Genomic DNA, 15375 nt, shown 5'->3' with positions numbered 1-15375 from the left:
GAAGGAACGCTCACCCAGGAAGTGGGTGTGTCACTCAGCTCTTAGCTTTGAAAAGGCAGCCGTGCAAGCCAGTAAGAATGGGGTGCTCTTGGGAGGTCCTGGGAGAAGGAAGTGTGATGAGGAAAAAAACTTGCTGCATCATACGATCATTTAACTGCAAACTTCTATTTTTTTTCCATCTTTACTGAGGTGTAATCGACAAAATTGTGAGATATTTAATGTGTGCAATGTGATGATTTGATACATGTATATGTTGTGAAAGGATTCCTCACATCAAGTTAATGACCTATTTACCTTATTTTTATTTTTTGGTAAACACATTTAAGTTCTACTCTCTTAGCAAATTTCAATTATATGGTACAGTTTTATCACCTAGAGTCACCATATTTTACACTAGATCCTCAGACCTTATTCATCTTATAGCTGAAAATTTGCACCCTTTTACCAACCTCTCCCTATTTCCCCACCCCCAGCTCCTAGCAACTGCTTGTCTACTATTTCTATGAGTTCAACTTTTTTTTTTTTTTTTTTAAAGATTCTATGTGTCAGTGATACCATGTGGTATTTATCTTTCTTTATCTGGCTTATTTCACTTTGCATGATGCCCTCCAGGTTGATCCATGTTGTCACAAACGACACAATTTCCTAAAGTAGAATTTACAGTAATCACGCTATTGGTATTTCTCAGCCTTGAGTAACTCACAAAACTCTTTTAAAGAACGTGTTGCTTGAATGTACAGAAACATAAACCAGTCTATACTACTTATGATTATGCTTCTAGATAACCATAAAGCAAGAAAACATACAACTAAGTACTAAAAAGACCTCCATATTAATAGAATTTAACGATATGAAATAATGGGATGAATAGTTTTGTTTTGCTTAAATTAAAACCACTGTACAAGGTAAAAATACAGTGTAGATGGGACCACATGGGGTCACTGAGTTCAGAAAGCCTTCGCTGTACGTGCTGTGGGCTCCAATTCTGCCTCTGCTCTTATCCATTGAACTGCTAAAAGCAATAGTCTTACTGCCAACCTGTCCTTAGTTGGCTTAAACCTGAGAGAACTTGTTTCGCTGGTACTGGTCACAGGGGAAGCTGCAAACTTGGGAAAACCTGCATGTCCTTCCAGCACTTGGAAGCTGTTCGGGAGATGGGCTATGGTGGAGGCAAGTTATCTGCCAAAGCCCAGAATTCTTCTGCAAATGAGTGATTTGCTTTTCGGTGTTTTTCAGCAAACTTGTCTGGCTTTCTAGTGTTCCATCACAGCATGAATTTTCTGAAAATCTTTGAGACCCAAGAAAAAAGCATCTGCTTGTAAAACCTCTGCACCTTGTCGAGTGCATTGGGCTTGGAGAAGAGGGATGGGGGCGAGGGGCAGTCTCTGCTTCTGCTCACGCAGAATTCATCCCCGAGGCTCTAATTCAGGAGTGTGTGCTGTGAGATCCTTTTCTGTGGCTGCACTGTTCAGAATTTGCAAAGAAATTCACCATCTGCTTCTCCTGTGACCTGATGTCACACAGAGCAGAACATACTATTCTCATCCTCAAACCCTTCCCTTGCAAGGGTGTGCACAGCTGTCCACTTTTAGGGATAGAACAACTCTCTTTTGCTCCTACTCTGTTTTTTCCTGGAGAAACATCAGAGTCTGCATCAGAGGATGGCTTCCAAGATCCTGGCTCTGAAGGTGTGTCCAGCTGAGCAGGCTTCTTTGCTCCCGATTCATATTTGGGCTTCACTTCTGCCTGTGGAGGTGCTGTGAGCCTTCAAGTGCCACAGGCTTGAGGTGCTCATGGCTGTTTGCCTCCCCGCCATTCTTGTTTTCCTCTCCGTCTCTCTCCCTCTCTTCAGATCTGCCATCTGAGCACCGGCATCTTCTTCTTCATGCTTTTCTCCTTTCTTGCATCTTGGGTGAACGAATTCTCCTTGGTTCACCATCACCAGCCAAGTTTTGCTTATTTTTTTTTCTCAATGGCTGACAGACAAATCCCGGGATTATCAGGGGTGATTTGGGGCATAGAGATGACTGTTACTGAGAACAGCACAGAATGGACAAGCTGCTCACGTGGGCGGATTCTGAGCCCCGTAAGCTCTACGACTCTGGTGCTGGAAGACAGGGGCATATGTGTCTTCACCAGAGGAACCCTTTTCTTGGTACTGTGTTCAAATTCAGCCACAAAGCCACAGCCACTTCCCTGGAGCCTGGGGCAGAGATCACCCACAGGCATTCTCTTGTCTCTCAGACGCCCTTCATGGCTTTGATTCGTTGTGTTTGCAGAACTCTCCTGCAGCAGCTGCAGAAGCTTCAGACTTTGGTGATGGGCAAGGTTTCTCGCACCTGCAAGCTGGCTGGCACGCAGACTGGCACCTGCCTCATGGTGAGTTTCCTGAAGGCACAGCACCATCACTGCCCCGGCCCACTCCCTAATCTCCAGTCTCTCCCCAGCTTGCCACATCCAAGTGCTGGGGTGTTCGAGGGACCACACAGCTCACTCCGAGGCTGTTTCTCCGCTATGATGTGATGGTGATTGACTGCGTGTGGTCTGCTGGCCTGATGGAGGGGGGTTGTCTTTCGGGACCTCCCAGGTGTTGCAGGTGTAAAGGTTTGCTCCGTGGATCTCGGAATTGACGGCTCTCCACTTTCTCTCCTCGTCCTGCAGGTTGTTGTGTTATGCTTTGCCGTTGCATTCGGCACCTTCTTTCAGGGCTATGGGCCCTATCCTTCTGCCACCAAGATGGCCCTGCCCAGCCAACATTCCATGCCGGAGCCCTACACAGCCTCCATTGGTAAGACAGCACTCAGCAACTTGGAAGGTGGCTTGTTTCTTTTCTCTTTCATTTCTCAAAGCTTAACTTTCTGAAAGAAATCTTATCTGAGAGTCTGATTTCTTTTTTTTTAGATGGGAGGACTTTACTAAACCACTTGGTTTAGAATAGCTATATGATAAACCTCCCTGGGTACAGAGCAGTGGTCTCAAAATCATTTATCCATAAAAATGCATATATATCCATTCCTTGGGAGAAGGCAATTCAATATCACTGTTCCCTCTCCCCCATAAAAAACATTCATTGAATAGACCCACACAAGCATCTGCCCCTGAATTAGTTACTCTGCAGTTAACTGTTATCGCTGTGACCGCCAAGACATTGCAGGAAGTGTTCTTGGCTTCTGTTTACCTATGAAAGTCTAATTTTTAAGAACTGGTAAAAGTGTAGCTTTTCCATTGAAGGGAGGAAGAGAGCCATGGGGGTGTCTGGTGCCCAGGCTGCTGGGTCTCCCCTTGTGACACTCACCCACTGGGCTGAGACACCCCTCGGAATTCTCTAGAGCTCAGCAGAGCACAGTTTGCAAACTACTACTCTAGACTGTGTTCCCTGGCAAATTCTGATGTCTTCTTTCTGAGTTCTGATAAGGGGGAGGGGTGCACATTTGGGGGGAAGGAGTGGGGGAACATTAAGTTTTCCATGACATTTTCAAGGAATTCAACTCAGTGGAATTGTATGCGACCATAGTAAGCACCTGTAAAAGGAAATTAAAGAATCAGCCTGTCTTACAAAATATTATGCCTAAGATTTAGAAAATTTGGAGAATCAGGTGTCAGAAGTGATAGTCTCACCCAGATCAATGATCTCTTTCAAGTATGTAGGAAATAAAGAGGTGATATATAGGGATCATAAAATAGATACACTAGTAAGAACAAGGGTGGAATTAGGGGGTACTGGATTTGGGGGGTAGGCATAATTTTGTGGTTCTGAAAGATCTGTGGTCTTTGTAAGGTAGGTGTATCCCTGCCAGGTATATGACAGAAAGGCTAGCATTTCAACCAAATAATTTCAGTGGTCTCCCGGGGAATTCTTTTTTCCCTAAGAGAATGTATGTCTAAATTTAATTGGAAGCCAATGGGAGCATAGTTTCTCTGTTGTAGAAAATTGCTACGAGCCATCTAGCTATGCAACTATCCTATAAAACAAAAGAGCATGTCTCCGTTGTTTGACTTATGGCTTTGGCTGTGTGTCTTCTCTCCAGTTTTAAATGAAAACACAGTTTTCTGCCCTTTTACCTTCTCCCTGTGCAAGACCTACTCACTGGGAATGCTTATTTTAGCTGCGTCTGGACATCTCCAAGTATTTGACTCCTATTCTCCATGAATTGCTTCCCCCAGATGGTTGGGGGCGGGGCACGGAGGGGAGTTTTATTTTCAAAGCAGTGGGGTGGCAGTATGCTTCTTGTTTATTTGCTTTTCTATTGCTCTTCCAGACTTTTTATAATTGGTATCATTTTCCAATGCACAAAACTCTGAAATCCTGAAGCCTTTATAGAAAGCCAACTCCAGCTGGCACCCTCTGTCCTGGGCAACAAGAACCCATGAATTGTCATCTGCTCCCAGCCCTGGGCATCGAGTGAGGGGATGTGATGTACCCTTGTGGTCTCTTGTAACACCTGTCACTTTGCTTTGTTCTCAGTGAGATCCAGGAACCTGCTGATCTATGAAGAACACTCTCCCCTGGAGGAGCCGTCCAGTTCGGCCTCGGCTGGGGAGCTTGGGCGCTGGGACAGAGGCTCCTCCCTGCTCAGGGCATCAGGGCTGGAGTCCAGGCCTGACGTGGATCTTCCCCATTTCATTATATCAGATGAGACCAGCCTGGAGAAGTCAGTGCTGTTGGAGCTGCAGCAGCGCTTGTGAGTCAAATAGATACAGATCCACCTCCTCTAAGGCACCGAAGACAGGTTACGTGTCAGCAACGTGCAGTGTGGGGTGTAGACTCTCCCACTGGCCTAGTCCAACCCTCGGCTTTTTCAAGGCCTATTTCCAGCACCTGGACTCTGGAGAGTCTCTTGCTTGTGAACAGCTGCCCCGAGCAGAGACTGGGGAAGAGACCTGGTGTGAGCTGGCCCCGTGGCTGCTGCGCCACTGGGGAGCCGGCAGTGGTGGCTCCGAGCGTCGGGGGAAAGGGTTTGACTCCCTTCCTCCCTCAAAGCCTCACAAGCAAACATACAGTCCAGTAACAGCAGTGTACTTGCTATGCAAATGCAGCCTCAAGACATTCCCCAGCTTCCTTCCAGCTAGAGATACATATATGTCATGCTATATGTCAGTATATAGTTTTAGGATTTATATGTAAATAAACATGCATTAATTATAATTATATAGTTATAGTTACATATTAATATTGAAGGACACTTCGAGAGGCACTGTGCATGTATGTGTTTCCAAACTGAATATAACATACATTTGTCTCCAATTCTCCATGAGGCGTTTCCTTTAGATAGTTATGAGGAACAGTCCTTGTGTAAACACAAAGGCTTGTACAACTGCTGGGCTTTGTTGTCATGCTGGGGAGGTACCTGGGTACACTGAGTGGCACGGGAAGGAGCGTCTGCATCCAATCCTGGTTATACATGGTGTGGTTCGTGCTCTAGCTGAACTCTGGCTCTGTGCCTCCCAGAAATTATGCTATTCCAATGCAAGTGGGAAAGAGTTTGTTTCAAATTCTTCAGTTTTCTACCTCTAATGTTGCAGGGGAAAGTTTGTAGTTATATATACTATTATATGTTTACATTATATTATACATGCATGTAGTGCTTTATTATTTATTATTATTATTTATAGCGCTTATTATTTCAAGCACTATGTAAATATGACATATACAGTAAATCCTTTGAAATACTTGAAGAGGTTAGACATTATTATTATTCCTATTTTAGCAAACTGTAGAGCTGCCACTAGGAGTAGAGAAGACTCAGCTGCTCGACTACTTGACTCATGACACAAATCTTCTCTTGTCTCAGCTATTCAAGGCCCCATTGAAATCCCTCTTGTTCTGGGATGTCTTCCTGATATTAGAGCCCTCATAGCCCTCCTCTGAATGCCTAGAGACTTTCTAGGCTGTTACATAACTTAATAATGTATTTATTTTCTGTTATATATTTACTGTTATTTCAAGTTAGTTTGGGTGATTTTTTTTTTTAGTCTTTATCTAGAATCTTTTAATCTTTATAAAGATTTCATCTTTATCTAGATTTTTTTTTTTTTTTTTTTTTTTTTTTTTTTGTGGTACGCAGGCCTCTCACCGTTGTGGCCTCTCCCATTGCGGAGCACAGGCTCTGGACACGCAGGCTCAGCGGCCATGGCTCACGGGCCTAGCCGCTCCGTGGCATGTGGGATCTTCCTGGACTGGGGCACGAACCCATGTGCCCTGCATTGGCAGGTGGACTCTCAACCACTGCGCCACCAGGGAAGCCCCTTTATCTAGATTTTTTTTAAAAAATATTTATTCTAGACCAAGGATCAGTCTTTATCCTTTATTTTCTCCTTCCCAGAGTTTAGCATAGGGGTAACTAACCATCCTCAAGAAATACAATCATTTAAAGCAATGTACAACAAATCAGTATCAAACTGCCATGTTTATCCTCTGGGCTGGAATGTCTCCTTTGGCATGAGGCTAGAGGCAGGAATGTGGATGACGGATAGGCTGGTAGCGGGAGACTTCGGGAACGGGGGAGAGGACGAGAAGCATGCTTGGGCCAGCCTGCAGAGTCGCAGTCATGGAATGATTGTGTCATCCTACCGAGCATGAGGCAATTGGTAGTAAGACCTGTTTTTCCTTCTGATGCCTTCACAGGGTCAGCACCAAACTGGAGGGGAATGAAACACTAAAAGTTGTAGAACTCGACAGGAGAGTGAACGCCACCTTCTAAAGAGACCGTCGCCACCTCCCTTTATCTCCTCACTCTACCTTTATGTCTCCAAACCACCTTTGTCATAAGCTTTTCCTTTTTGCCACCCAATCTTGACCGAAGACCTGGACGTGCAGTCATGGCTTTGGATATGAGGACAGCCTGGGATTTCTACCCACGGTGAGAGAGCGCCTCCCCTGGTCCCACGTCCCTCCCTGCAGAAGGGAGCCCGTTTCTCTCCCTCCCTGTTGCTTACTGCCATAGGAAATTATCTTAGGGTCAGGGGTGGGGCGAGCAGGCTTGTTTCTACCGACAGTGCCAAAAATATACTGCCTGCTTCTCACCGGGGTGGGTGTGACCGCCTCTTTGAAGAAGAGCTGACGCTTGTTCATCCGAGACCCCAACTCGAGCCACAAAAATACCAGGATGCCTGTTGGAATCTGGCAAAGCACCGACTGACGTCCTGCCTTGTTCAGCCTGGGTCTCTCCTGCCGCTCTGCTCTGAGCCCCCACTGACTTGTCCTCCGGCCCTGGAGCTGGAGCGAGGCGTCCCCTTCATACTCTCAGGCCGCAAGTGCAATGCCTGAAGGAATCAGGCTTTTCTACTCCAGGCAAACCTGCCCCATCATGTTGCTTGTAGGATTTCTCCACAATCTGTGTCCCCACACACCTCTAGTTCTGCCTCCTTGGCTTCTCCTCCCCATGTGTAAATAGTATTTATTAGCTTGCTGAGGCTTCCCTGGGCAACCACACTGAAGACATCCGGACGCCTTCCTCCAAGCTAGCAAAGTCTTCTGTTGGCCTTTGGAGCGAGGAGGGCACCCTAGGCTCTGGGATCCCCAATCCTTCCAGGCCATGTTTTGCTTTCTTTTCTTCTTTTTTACTGGAGCCCTGTAATTATAGTTGGGAAATCTCCCTAAGCATGTGTCCTCCTGTAGAAGGAACTCAGAGGGAAAGATGGAGCAGCGCCTTGCTCAGGTCTGGGGCTCTGTGGATAGATGCTTTTTCTGTCCCATACCCATAACAGGGAAGGGAAGCCCTGTCCCTGACAGCAGGCATTTCAGACAACCCTGCTAGCTTGTCTTTCTCCACCTCCCCTGACACTTCTGCTTTCCCCCTCCTCTTCTGCCTCAACACAGGAGGTGAGCCTGAGGCCTGTTCCTGGGGTCAGAGTAGGTGACATTTGTATATCCACAGTCTTACCTTTTATAGTCAGGTTTGGCTACTTTGCAGCTCACCCAAAGAGACACGACCTAATCCCCCAACCTACTCTTATTTTTTTTAATGATTAAAAGTAACTTTTGTAGTTTTAAAAAAACTTTCCTCTTTCATACAAATAAGAAATGGAAATTGACTTTTTACTGTATAATGTAGAAGACTCCCCTTAAATGTTTTTCCCTAGCTTGTAAAAGATTTCGTGTAAGAAATTTGCTCACGTTTTGTATTTTGTTTTTAGTAGTAGCTGGAGCACCCTTAGCTTTAACTCTCACTCTGTCTCCGTTTCTGTCTCTCATCTACATTGTCATTGGAACCTGTACTTAGGAGAGATTAAGCTATACCTGGGCCTTCTGTTCCATAGCAGACACAGGATTTGGTGTCATTAGCATTTGCCGTCAGACCTCATAAGCAGATCTGGTACCTTCGGGGCTCACCGTCAGTGATTCCTCTCTCCCTACTGTGATGGAGAGAGTTCTGGCTGGGAGACGGCCAAATTCATCTTCTTAGCACTGATGTAAAGCTGGATCAGGATTGCAGTGGTCCTGGCAGCCCTCTCGGTCCTCTGCACGCCTCTCACTGTCCCTTCCATTGGCCAGAGAGGGCTGAGACCGGCGGGGCTGTGCAGGAGGAAGGTTGCTAGCATGTGCCCCGCTTCTGCTTCTCTCTGCCTTCTCCTCTCCTTCTCTTCTGCTCTAGACCCTCTTGGGCCTGGCTGGTGTCTGCTAACCATGGGCCACTACTGACCCATCCCTCTCTTTAAAATGTCATGTAATTATCAGACACAGGCAGCCTGTGTGTGTGGGGAGGGAGAGGGCGGCTAAGAAGGTAAGAATATAGAATTAACTCAAGTAGTATTTGGACGATAAGAAAGGCAAGCTTTTGTATGTCAGTGAGAATGGGTCGGCTTACCCACCTGACGCACTGGAACCAGATCGGGTTTTTAAGTCTCCTGGATTAGCCTGAGTAGAAAACCAGCTCTTCTGCATAAGGAGGGAGATGGAAAAGGGCAGCAAACTCCGAGCGCCTGTCTTTAGTGCCTTGAGGATTTTATTTCCTCCCCGACCTATGCTTGCTTGACATCACTGTCTGCAGCCCTCCATACAGCAGGGCTTGATCTCTGGGAAACCGTTCTTCCCACAACTGAATCTGTGTCTAGAGACCAGGGACATCAGCCTGAGAGCTCACATGGCCATCGTAAGGGGATCCAAGGGCCAATTGCTGCTATTATGAGAAAGACCTCTGCCTTCTGCTCCTTGCGTGGGCCAGTAAGGGGAACTAAACAGTTATCCCTTTAGGAGGAGGTAATGGAGTCAAGAGGATGCGGAAGAGTTGGATAATACCAGATGGGTTCCAAAGAGTTAATGGGTATGTGCACCTTTTCTGTTCCAGGGTTAAGCCCACAATGTCAGTGGATTTGTTTTCCTCCCCAGAGCCATCCCATAGATGAGTCAGTAATACCTGGTTAGCCCTGAAGGTGCCAAATAGTGGCAGCCTTTTGGCTTCTAAACCTCAGTTTTGGAAAATAAGAGACTGTTAGCACAACCATCAATCATAAAGAATCAATGTTAGTGATAAACATATTAATATATTTTTCATTATGTCAACAGCTTTTCCTCTTTCCTTTCTTTGATCAGCTTAGTGGAGGAGATGTCTTGCAAAAGTTCAGAGAACATGTACTTTTTTACTGGATGAGACCTGAGTAACCCAGACCCCCCAGTGAGGTTCTATTCACAGCTCTTGACTTTGCACTTAGAAATGCATCCTGTAAATGAAAGGCCTCAGTGCCAGGTTTAAGAAAGAATTTCTGTGAAGTGTTAGGACTCTGGAGCCTAGCTCACATAAAGGTAGTGTTATATAAGAATCTTACAGCTGAACTAGGTTGCTCCTTTTGGGCAGGAGGTGGGGATGAGGTTTGACACCAGTACAGGCAAAATTAGATAACTTTTTTATGAATATAAATGATTTTGATTTAAAGACCTAATTTGTAGATTGTGAAAGCAGCTTTTAGCTCAACTTATTTACAAACCAACTATAAGTACCGTGTTTTTTTCTTCCTAAATCTCTCGGTTTAGCCTGAATGCCGAGAGAGGGCTGTGAATCTCGTGTGCCCTTGAAGCAGGGGTCTTGCATTGCTTCACTTTTATTCTGGCAGTGAGTCAGTGTCCAGAATTTTTGACAGAGGTGTTTTATTAAAATTTTTTTAGCACTTTGTGCCTCCTTCCTCCTATGTCCTCACACCAAGCAAAAGACAAGGATCAGAGGCCCTTCAGGGGCAGCTCCTCCGAACACACGTGTCACGTGAGCACTTTGCACACTCAGAGATCTCCCTCTCCCCGTCGAGGAGACGGAGCATCCGTGCTGGCCTTGCTAACGTGGGGAGATGGTAGACGGAGGAGAAGGCATTAGTCTCCACCTTCTCTGCCAAGAGCTCTTGTCACTAATTCGGTTCTGTTGAATCCAGTCTTCAAGGAACCTTTATTACAGACACCAGCTCTCCTGCTTGCAGTGCAGGCAGGACCTGTGAGACAGACCAGTAGCAGGTAGTGCCCTGGTCAGAGTCATTTTCTTTGAATGCTTTTCAGCTGAGACAATTAGGAGACGTGATCGCATAAGCCCCTCTGGGAGGGAAGCTACGGAGAGAGTAGGGGGCTGTGAAGCAGCCAGAGACAGAGTTCAGATTTTTCATTCATTCATTCATTCACTGAGTCAGTCATTCACTCCCAAGGAAGAGTGTTGCAGAAGGCCCTAGTGAATATTGGGGAATAAGGGGGCTGAGGAAGCTTCATTAATCAGTAGCTCTTCAAAAGACCCATGTGCCAGCTCTCTCTCTCTCTCTCTCTCTCCTTTTTCTCTCTCTCCCTCTCCCTCTCTCTCTTCCTTTTGCACAGGCACGCGCACACATGCACACTCGCACACTCGCACACACGTTCCTCCCTCATCTTGGACACTCGTTTGTGTCTTACATGTGCCTTATATTTGAATCCAGGATGACTGAGAACTACCTAGGGGCTGGGAGATTTTATATACAGCTTTGTGGTACTAGACTGAGGTGGACATGGGAAAAGGAACTTTTTCCAAAGGCTCAAAAATGGTTTCCTAAAAGTGAGCCATGATCAGATTTGCACATCAGGAGAAAAGGAACAGAGTTATGTCCATTAGGAAAATCCCATCTTGCAGAGGTGCAATCACATCAGAAAATGGCCAGCTGGGATTATAAATCCTCAGAGCAGAACATTTTCTCAGCTCAGAGGAACCTGATGCATTTGAGGATGAAGGCTCCACGTCTCCGTGGACAAAGGGTCAGCACCTACCACAGGACAAAACTAGGTATTGTTTCGTTTTGTCCTTTTGGGCAATATAAAATCTGGGAATGCTTTATTTGGTCTTGGTTTCTAGAAGGAAGGGAAATAATTCTTGAGCACCTACGAGATGCTGGGTGCTGTGCCAAATAAGTCTTAATTTTATAGAAAGAGAAAACAAGGGCAACTAATTACTGTGAGATGGATAAACAGCTAAGTGATATGGAAAGTGCAGCAATTTGTGGATCAGGTTGAGCAGATCTCTTTCTGTGTGAACACGCTGTAAACTTTTAAGGCCCTCTGGGCAGGGAATGCAGTGCCTACTCCCTAGGCTGGCCCTGCTGTGCAAAGTTCAGGTTTTTGCCTCATGCTGGAGATGTTCATCTCCTGTCCGGTTCATCCAATCGTCTGTGAGCTCCAGCTAGCAGCCTCTGCATCCTGGAAAAGCACCACCAGCGGTTTTAGCTGTTTCTCTGTTCCTCTTCCTTACTCACTAGCTGGCTGAGAACAATGAACTTTTTGCACCGTGGACCCATGGCCTATGCTGTTCAGCAAATCTCCCTTTCAGATGAAACACTGTCTGAGTCTATGAAAAACACCAGCACTCTTTGACAAATTGTGAGCGACCCTTTTTAAACAATGCTGAGCAGACTCTGGACTATAAGCAACCATGAGCTTTAATGTCTCTGCTGACAGGCTGGGCTTTCCTCTCTTTGGTAACATGTTATACAGACCAGCAGTGTTTAAGTCTGAATACATTGTGAGTCTATTATCTGTCATATCATGCTGTTTTTTTATGGCTTTTTATTCTTTATCATAGCTAAGTAAATACCAAAAAAAGTAAATGCTTTGTAGGATACTTGTATTTAGTTTGGAAAAAAATGAACTGAAATTGTTATGCTTTTGTATTTCTATTTCTTGCAAATAAAATATTTTTTCTTAAATAGTGAAAGTTGAAAATCCTGATACTCTGTTTTTAAAAGCTTTTCATATAAGCATGGATCTGCATACGTGTGCCTAACCATTCTTTCCTGATTATCTAGTCCAACTGAAAGAAGAGCCTCAAACCAGCAATTTATGTTATCTAGCACTGAATCCAAGTCTCAGCTGCAAGAATATTGAGAAATGTAATTGTTTTTTCAGTCAGTCACAGGAAGAAAAACAGTATTCTCTGGAGATTTATGCTGCTTGACTGCTATTTTCGTTGTCTCCTACAACTATTCTCTAACTAGATTTCAGAACTCCATGGATTTGATTTTGCTTTCCCCATCTCGGGATGCTTGAGGATGATGCCTTGGACCTGATGCAGAAGAGAAGGATCCTTCCTCATGTGAACAGTTGCAGAGGACACCTAACACATATTCATGCTCCAGAAATTCTGATGAAATGGTTGATAAAGGTCAACGCACTCAAGCAGAATCATCTTTATTCCATTTCAATCTCTGTATTCAAATTTAATTTTCTCTACTCAGAGAGAGTGGGGCTTCATTTAGCCTTAGAAAGAGTATCCAAGATGTTAGAGACTAAGGCCATGGACTGTGTTTACCTGGACCTCCGCCCCCCTTGCCAACTTTTTTTTTAATCTCAGCAGAATGCCGAACCCTTCCTTGAGCTCATGGGTGCTTTAATCTCCTGCTGCATTTCTTCTCTGAGCACCTTGACCTTCTCTTCTTCTGTTCCTATGCAAGTGTCCTTTCCCAGTGGAGGATTTTAGTCATACACCCTCCCTCTTTCTTATTCTGTGAGCCTATAATGGGAACCTCCTCCTTGACATTCTGATATCTTTCCAGGGGTGTGTGGAGGGGGCAAATACTCACTGGTTTGAAAATACTCAGTATTAATCGTGCCTTAGTATTTTCCGTATTTCCAATGCTTTGACCTCTGGGACCTTGCTGACCCGGGAGAGACTGCTCCTCACAAGGGTAGCCAATCACTAGACAAAGTAAAGGACTTGTCTATAAGTACAACTTTCGTATGCAAGCCAACCAATCCACAGCCCATTCCCCAACCACTTCCTTTATGGGCTCTCAGGAGCTCACTACCCCACCCCCCCCAATCACCTAATCACCATGGCGAGGTACCAGACAACTAGAAACAATTGCTATACCTCAGAGCCCACTGAAATTTTTCACACTAGCCACCTTTAAACCCACTTTCCTTGCCTTGCTTGTTCCTTTCCGCAGAAACTACAGTAAAGCCTCTTGCCTAATTTTTCTCACTCCCTCTGCCTCGCAACCAACCCTGGTGCTTCCCTGTGTGGCCCTGCGTGGTGTGGCAAGCTCCCTCACCTTGGAGACTGTGAGTAACAATCTACTTTAAAAAAAAAAAAATTCAACAGCTTTAATTAAAAGTAATAATCATTATCACATATTTAGTAAGTACCCACTGTGTATTGAAATCTGTTAACTGATATAGGACAAATTGCAACAATATCTTAAAGCTTGTCTACTTTGGAGAATCTAGGAAATTATAAGACATTAACTTAAAAAAATTAACTTAAAAAATACTCAATGTTTATTAGTAAATATGTTGATAATGTTCCATATTCTTTCAACTTGATTCACCTCTCTGCTAATTAATATGCAGTCTAAATCTTCTTATAGATCACTTTTTGGATAAAGATGAACATCTTTTAAGCTTTTATTTTATTTCTTTACAAACAAACTGTCTTTTCAATGGCAATTGTCTCCTGATCTGTTGGCCTCACCACATCTAAATAATAATAAAACCTACATTTTAAAACACATTCCTTGGGCATCAGAATGTCAAACCAGAGGCTGATCCCAGGCTCACAGGCATTTGGGTTTCACGGATGGGCCTACTACTATTTAGAGCAATGTAACACAGATTTATCATCTCATTTTACAGTGGCTGTCACTTTTGTTTCAGAGAAAATAAATGAGACCTACACAGGTTGATGGGGCTTGTTCATGGGAAAAGAAGTAAATCAGAACGCAGGTATCTAGAGCGCTAATCCTGTGCTCAGTCTCCAGGGTGAATCATACCTCATGTCTCTGAAAAGGAAAGTTTTCCAGGCAAGGGAACCATGGGATACAGTGGGGGGGGGGAAAGCAGGTTGGATTCAGGAGATAACAGTTACGGGTTCTTGCCTTGTAATACCATTAACTTGTTGACCTTGAGGGAAAAGGAGACACTTACTGGGTGCCTATTATGTACCAGGTGATTTTCATGTATTATCTGTGATCTTGTTCATTTCCTCTAGAACATTTATGGAGGACATATAATTATCCCCTTTCACACTTGAGGCAATTGGGGTTCAAAAAATTAAAACTCTTCCTCAAATTACCATATGGCAAATTAGGTGCTGATGAGAGATTTAAGCCCTGGTCTTTGCTGACTCCAAGTACATAGTCTTTGAACTACACTATGCTGTTTTTTAGGGCTTGAGAATTTGTACTTGTAAAAATACAGGAGTTAGCCTAGATCAAAGGTTGCAAACCTTCAGCTCATGCACAAATGCTTCTGGTTTGGCCCTATGATGATTCAAACATTTAAATATTGCTGGTTAACTTTCAACCTTCAAAGATTTCTCACACAACTCCAGATTTCCATATTCTCTTGGAAGACTTGAAGACGTGGCAATTTCAGGAGCTGAATAATGGTGGCCCTTAGATGGTGTAGGTCATCTCTGCCTGGCCACATTTCCCACGCCCAGGCTGGGTCACTCATTTATGTCACTTACCTGGTCCTTCCGTCGTCTGAATTGACAGCCTCTAGACTAGACTAGATGGTGACTGACTTTCTGGGATTCGTGACAGAGGGAATAAAGGAAAGGATACTGTACTGGTGGTGGGACTAGGAGGTGAGGAAGGTGGTTACTTTCACCCTGAGGGACAGGACGTGACAGGCCTGAGTAGGGGGCAGTTGGGCTGTCAGTGGGGGAGGAGTCTACCCAGTGCTTGCCTTCATAGGCACTACAGGAAAAAACAATTTGCAATCTGGGCTCTGTTCTCCTTAGTCCCAGAGATAAATCTTCATTCATCTCAAATTTTATATTAAAAATCTTTTTAATGATCCCCCTTGCCTAAGACCCTGTGCTTTCCATGAAGTGCTTCCTCATGCCTTCTAATGTAACTTGCTGATCGTCCACGAGGAAGGTGGAGCAATTGTTAGCGTCCCTGTCGCTCAGCTGAGGAAGTGGAGGCTGTTAGAGACAC

General features: G+C 44.7%; 1 protein-coding gene across 2 annotated transcripts in view; it reads left to right on the top strand.

The window, feature by feature from the left end:
* Positions 1-14217, top strand: part of CREB3L2 (cAMP responsive element binding protein 3 like 2) — a 122645-nt gene extending 108428 nt beyond the window's left edge. Inside the window, exons 9-13 of one of the 2 annotated variants that reach the window (XR_014295031.1) lie at positions 2280-2379; positions 2662-2788; positions 4466-4682; positions 6626-6860; positions 12430-14217. Coding sequence is in view for 1 of the 2 variants with exons in the window: in XM_082632690.1 (XP_082488816.1) it covers positions 2280-2379; positions 2662-2788; positions 4466-4682; positions 6626-6701 (520 nt within the window). In the remaining variant the exon portion in view is untranslated. Of the gene's footprint in view, positions 1-2279; positions 2380-2661; positions 2789-4465; positions 4683-6625; positions 12150-12429 lie in introns of those variants that run through there. The other variant, XM_082632690.1, reaches the window with a different exon arrangement.
* The last annotated feature ends 1158 nt before the right edge of the window (positions 14218-15375 follow it).

Source organism: Mesoplodon mirus (assembly GCF_964341445.2).
Source record: "Mesoplodon mirus genome assembly, chromosome: 9".
Lineage (NCBI taxonomy): Eukaryota > Metazoa > Chordata > Mammalia > Artiodactyla > Ziphiidae > Mesoplodon > Mesoplodon mirus.
The sequence above is the reverse complement of the archived record's forward strand: the minus strand, read 5'-3'. Positions and strand labels throughout refer to the sequence as shown.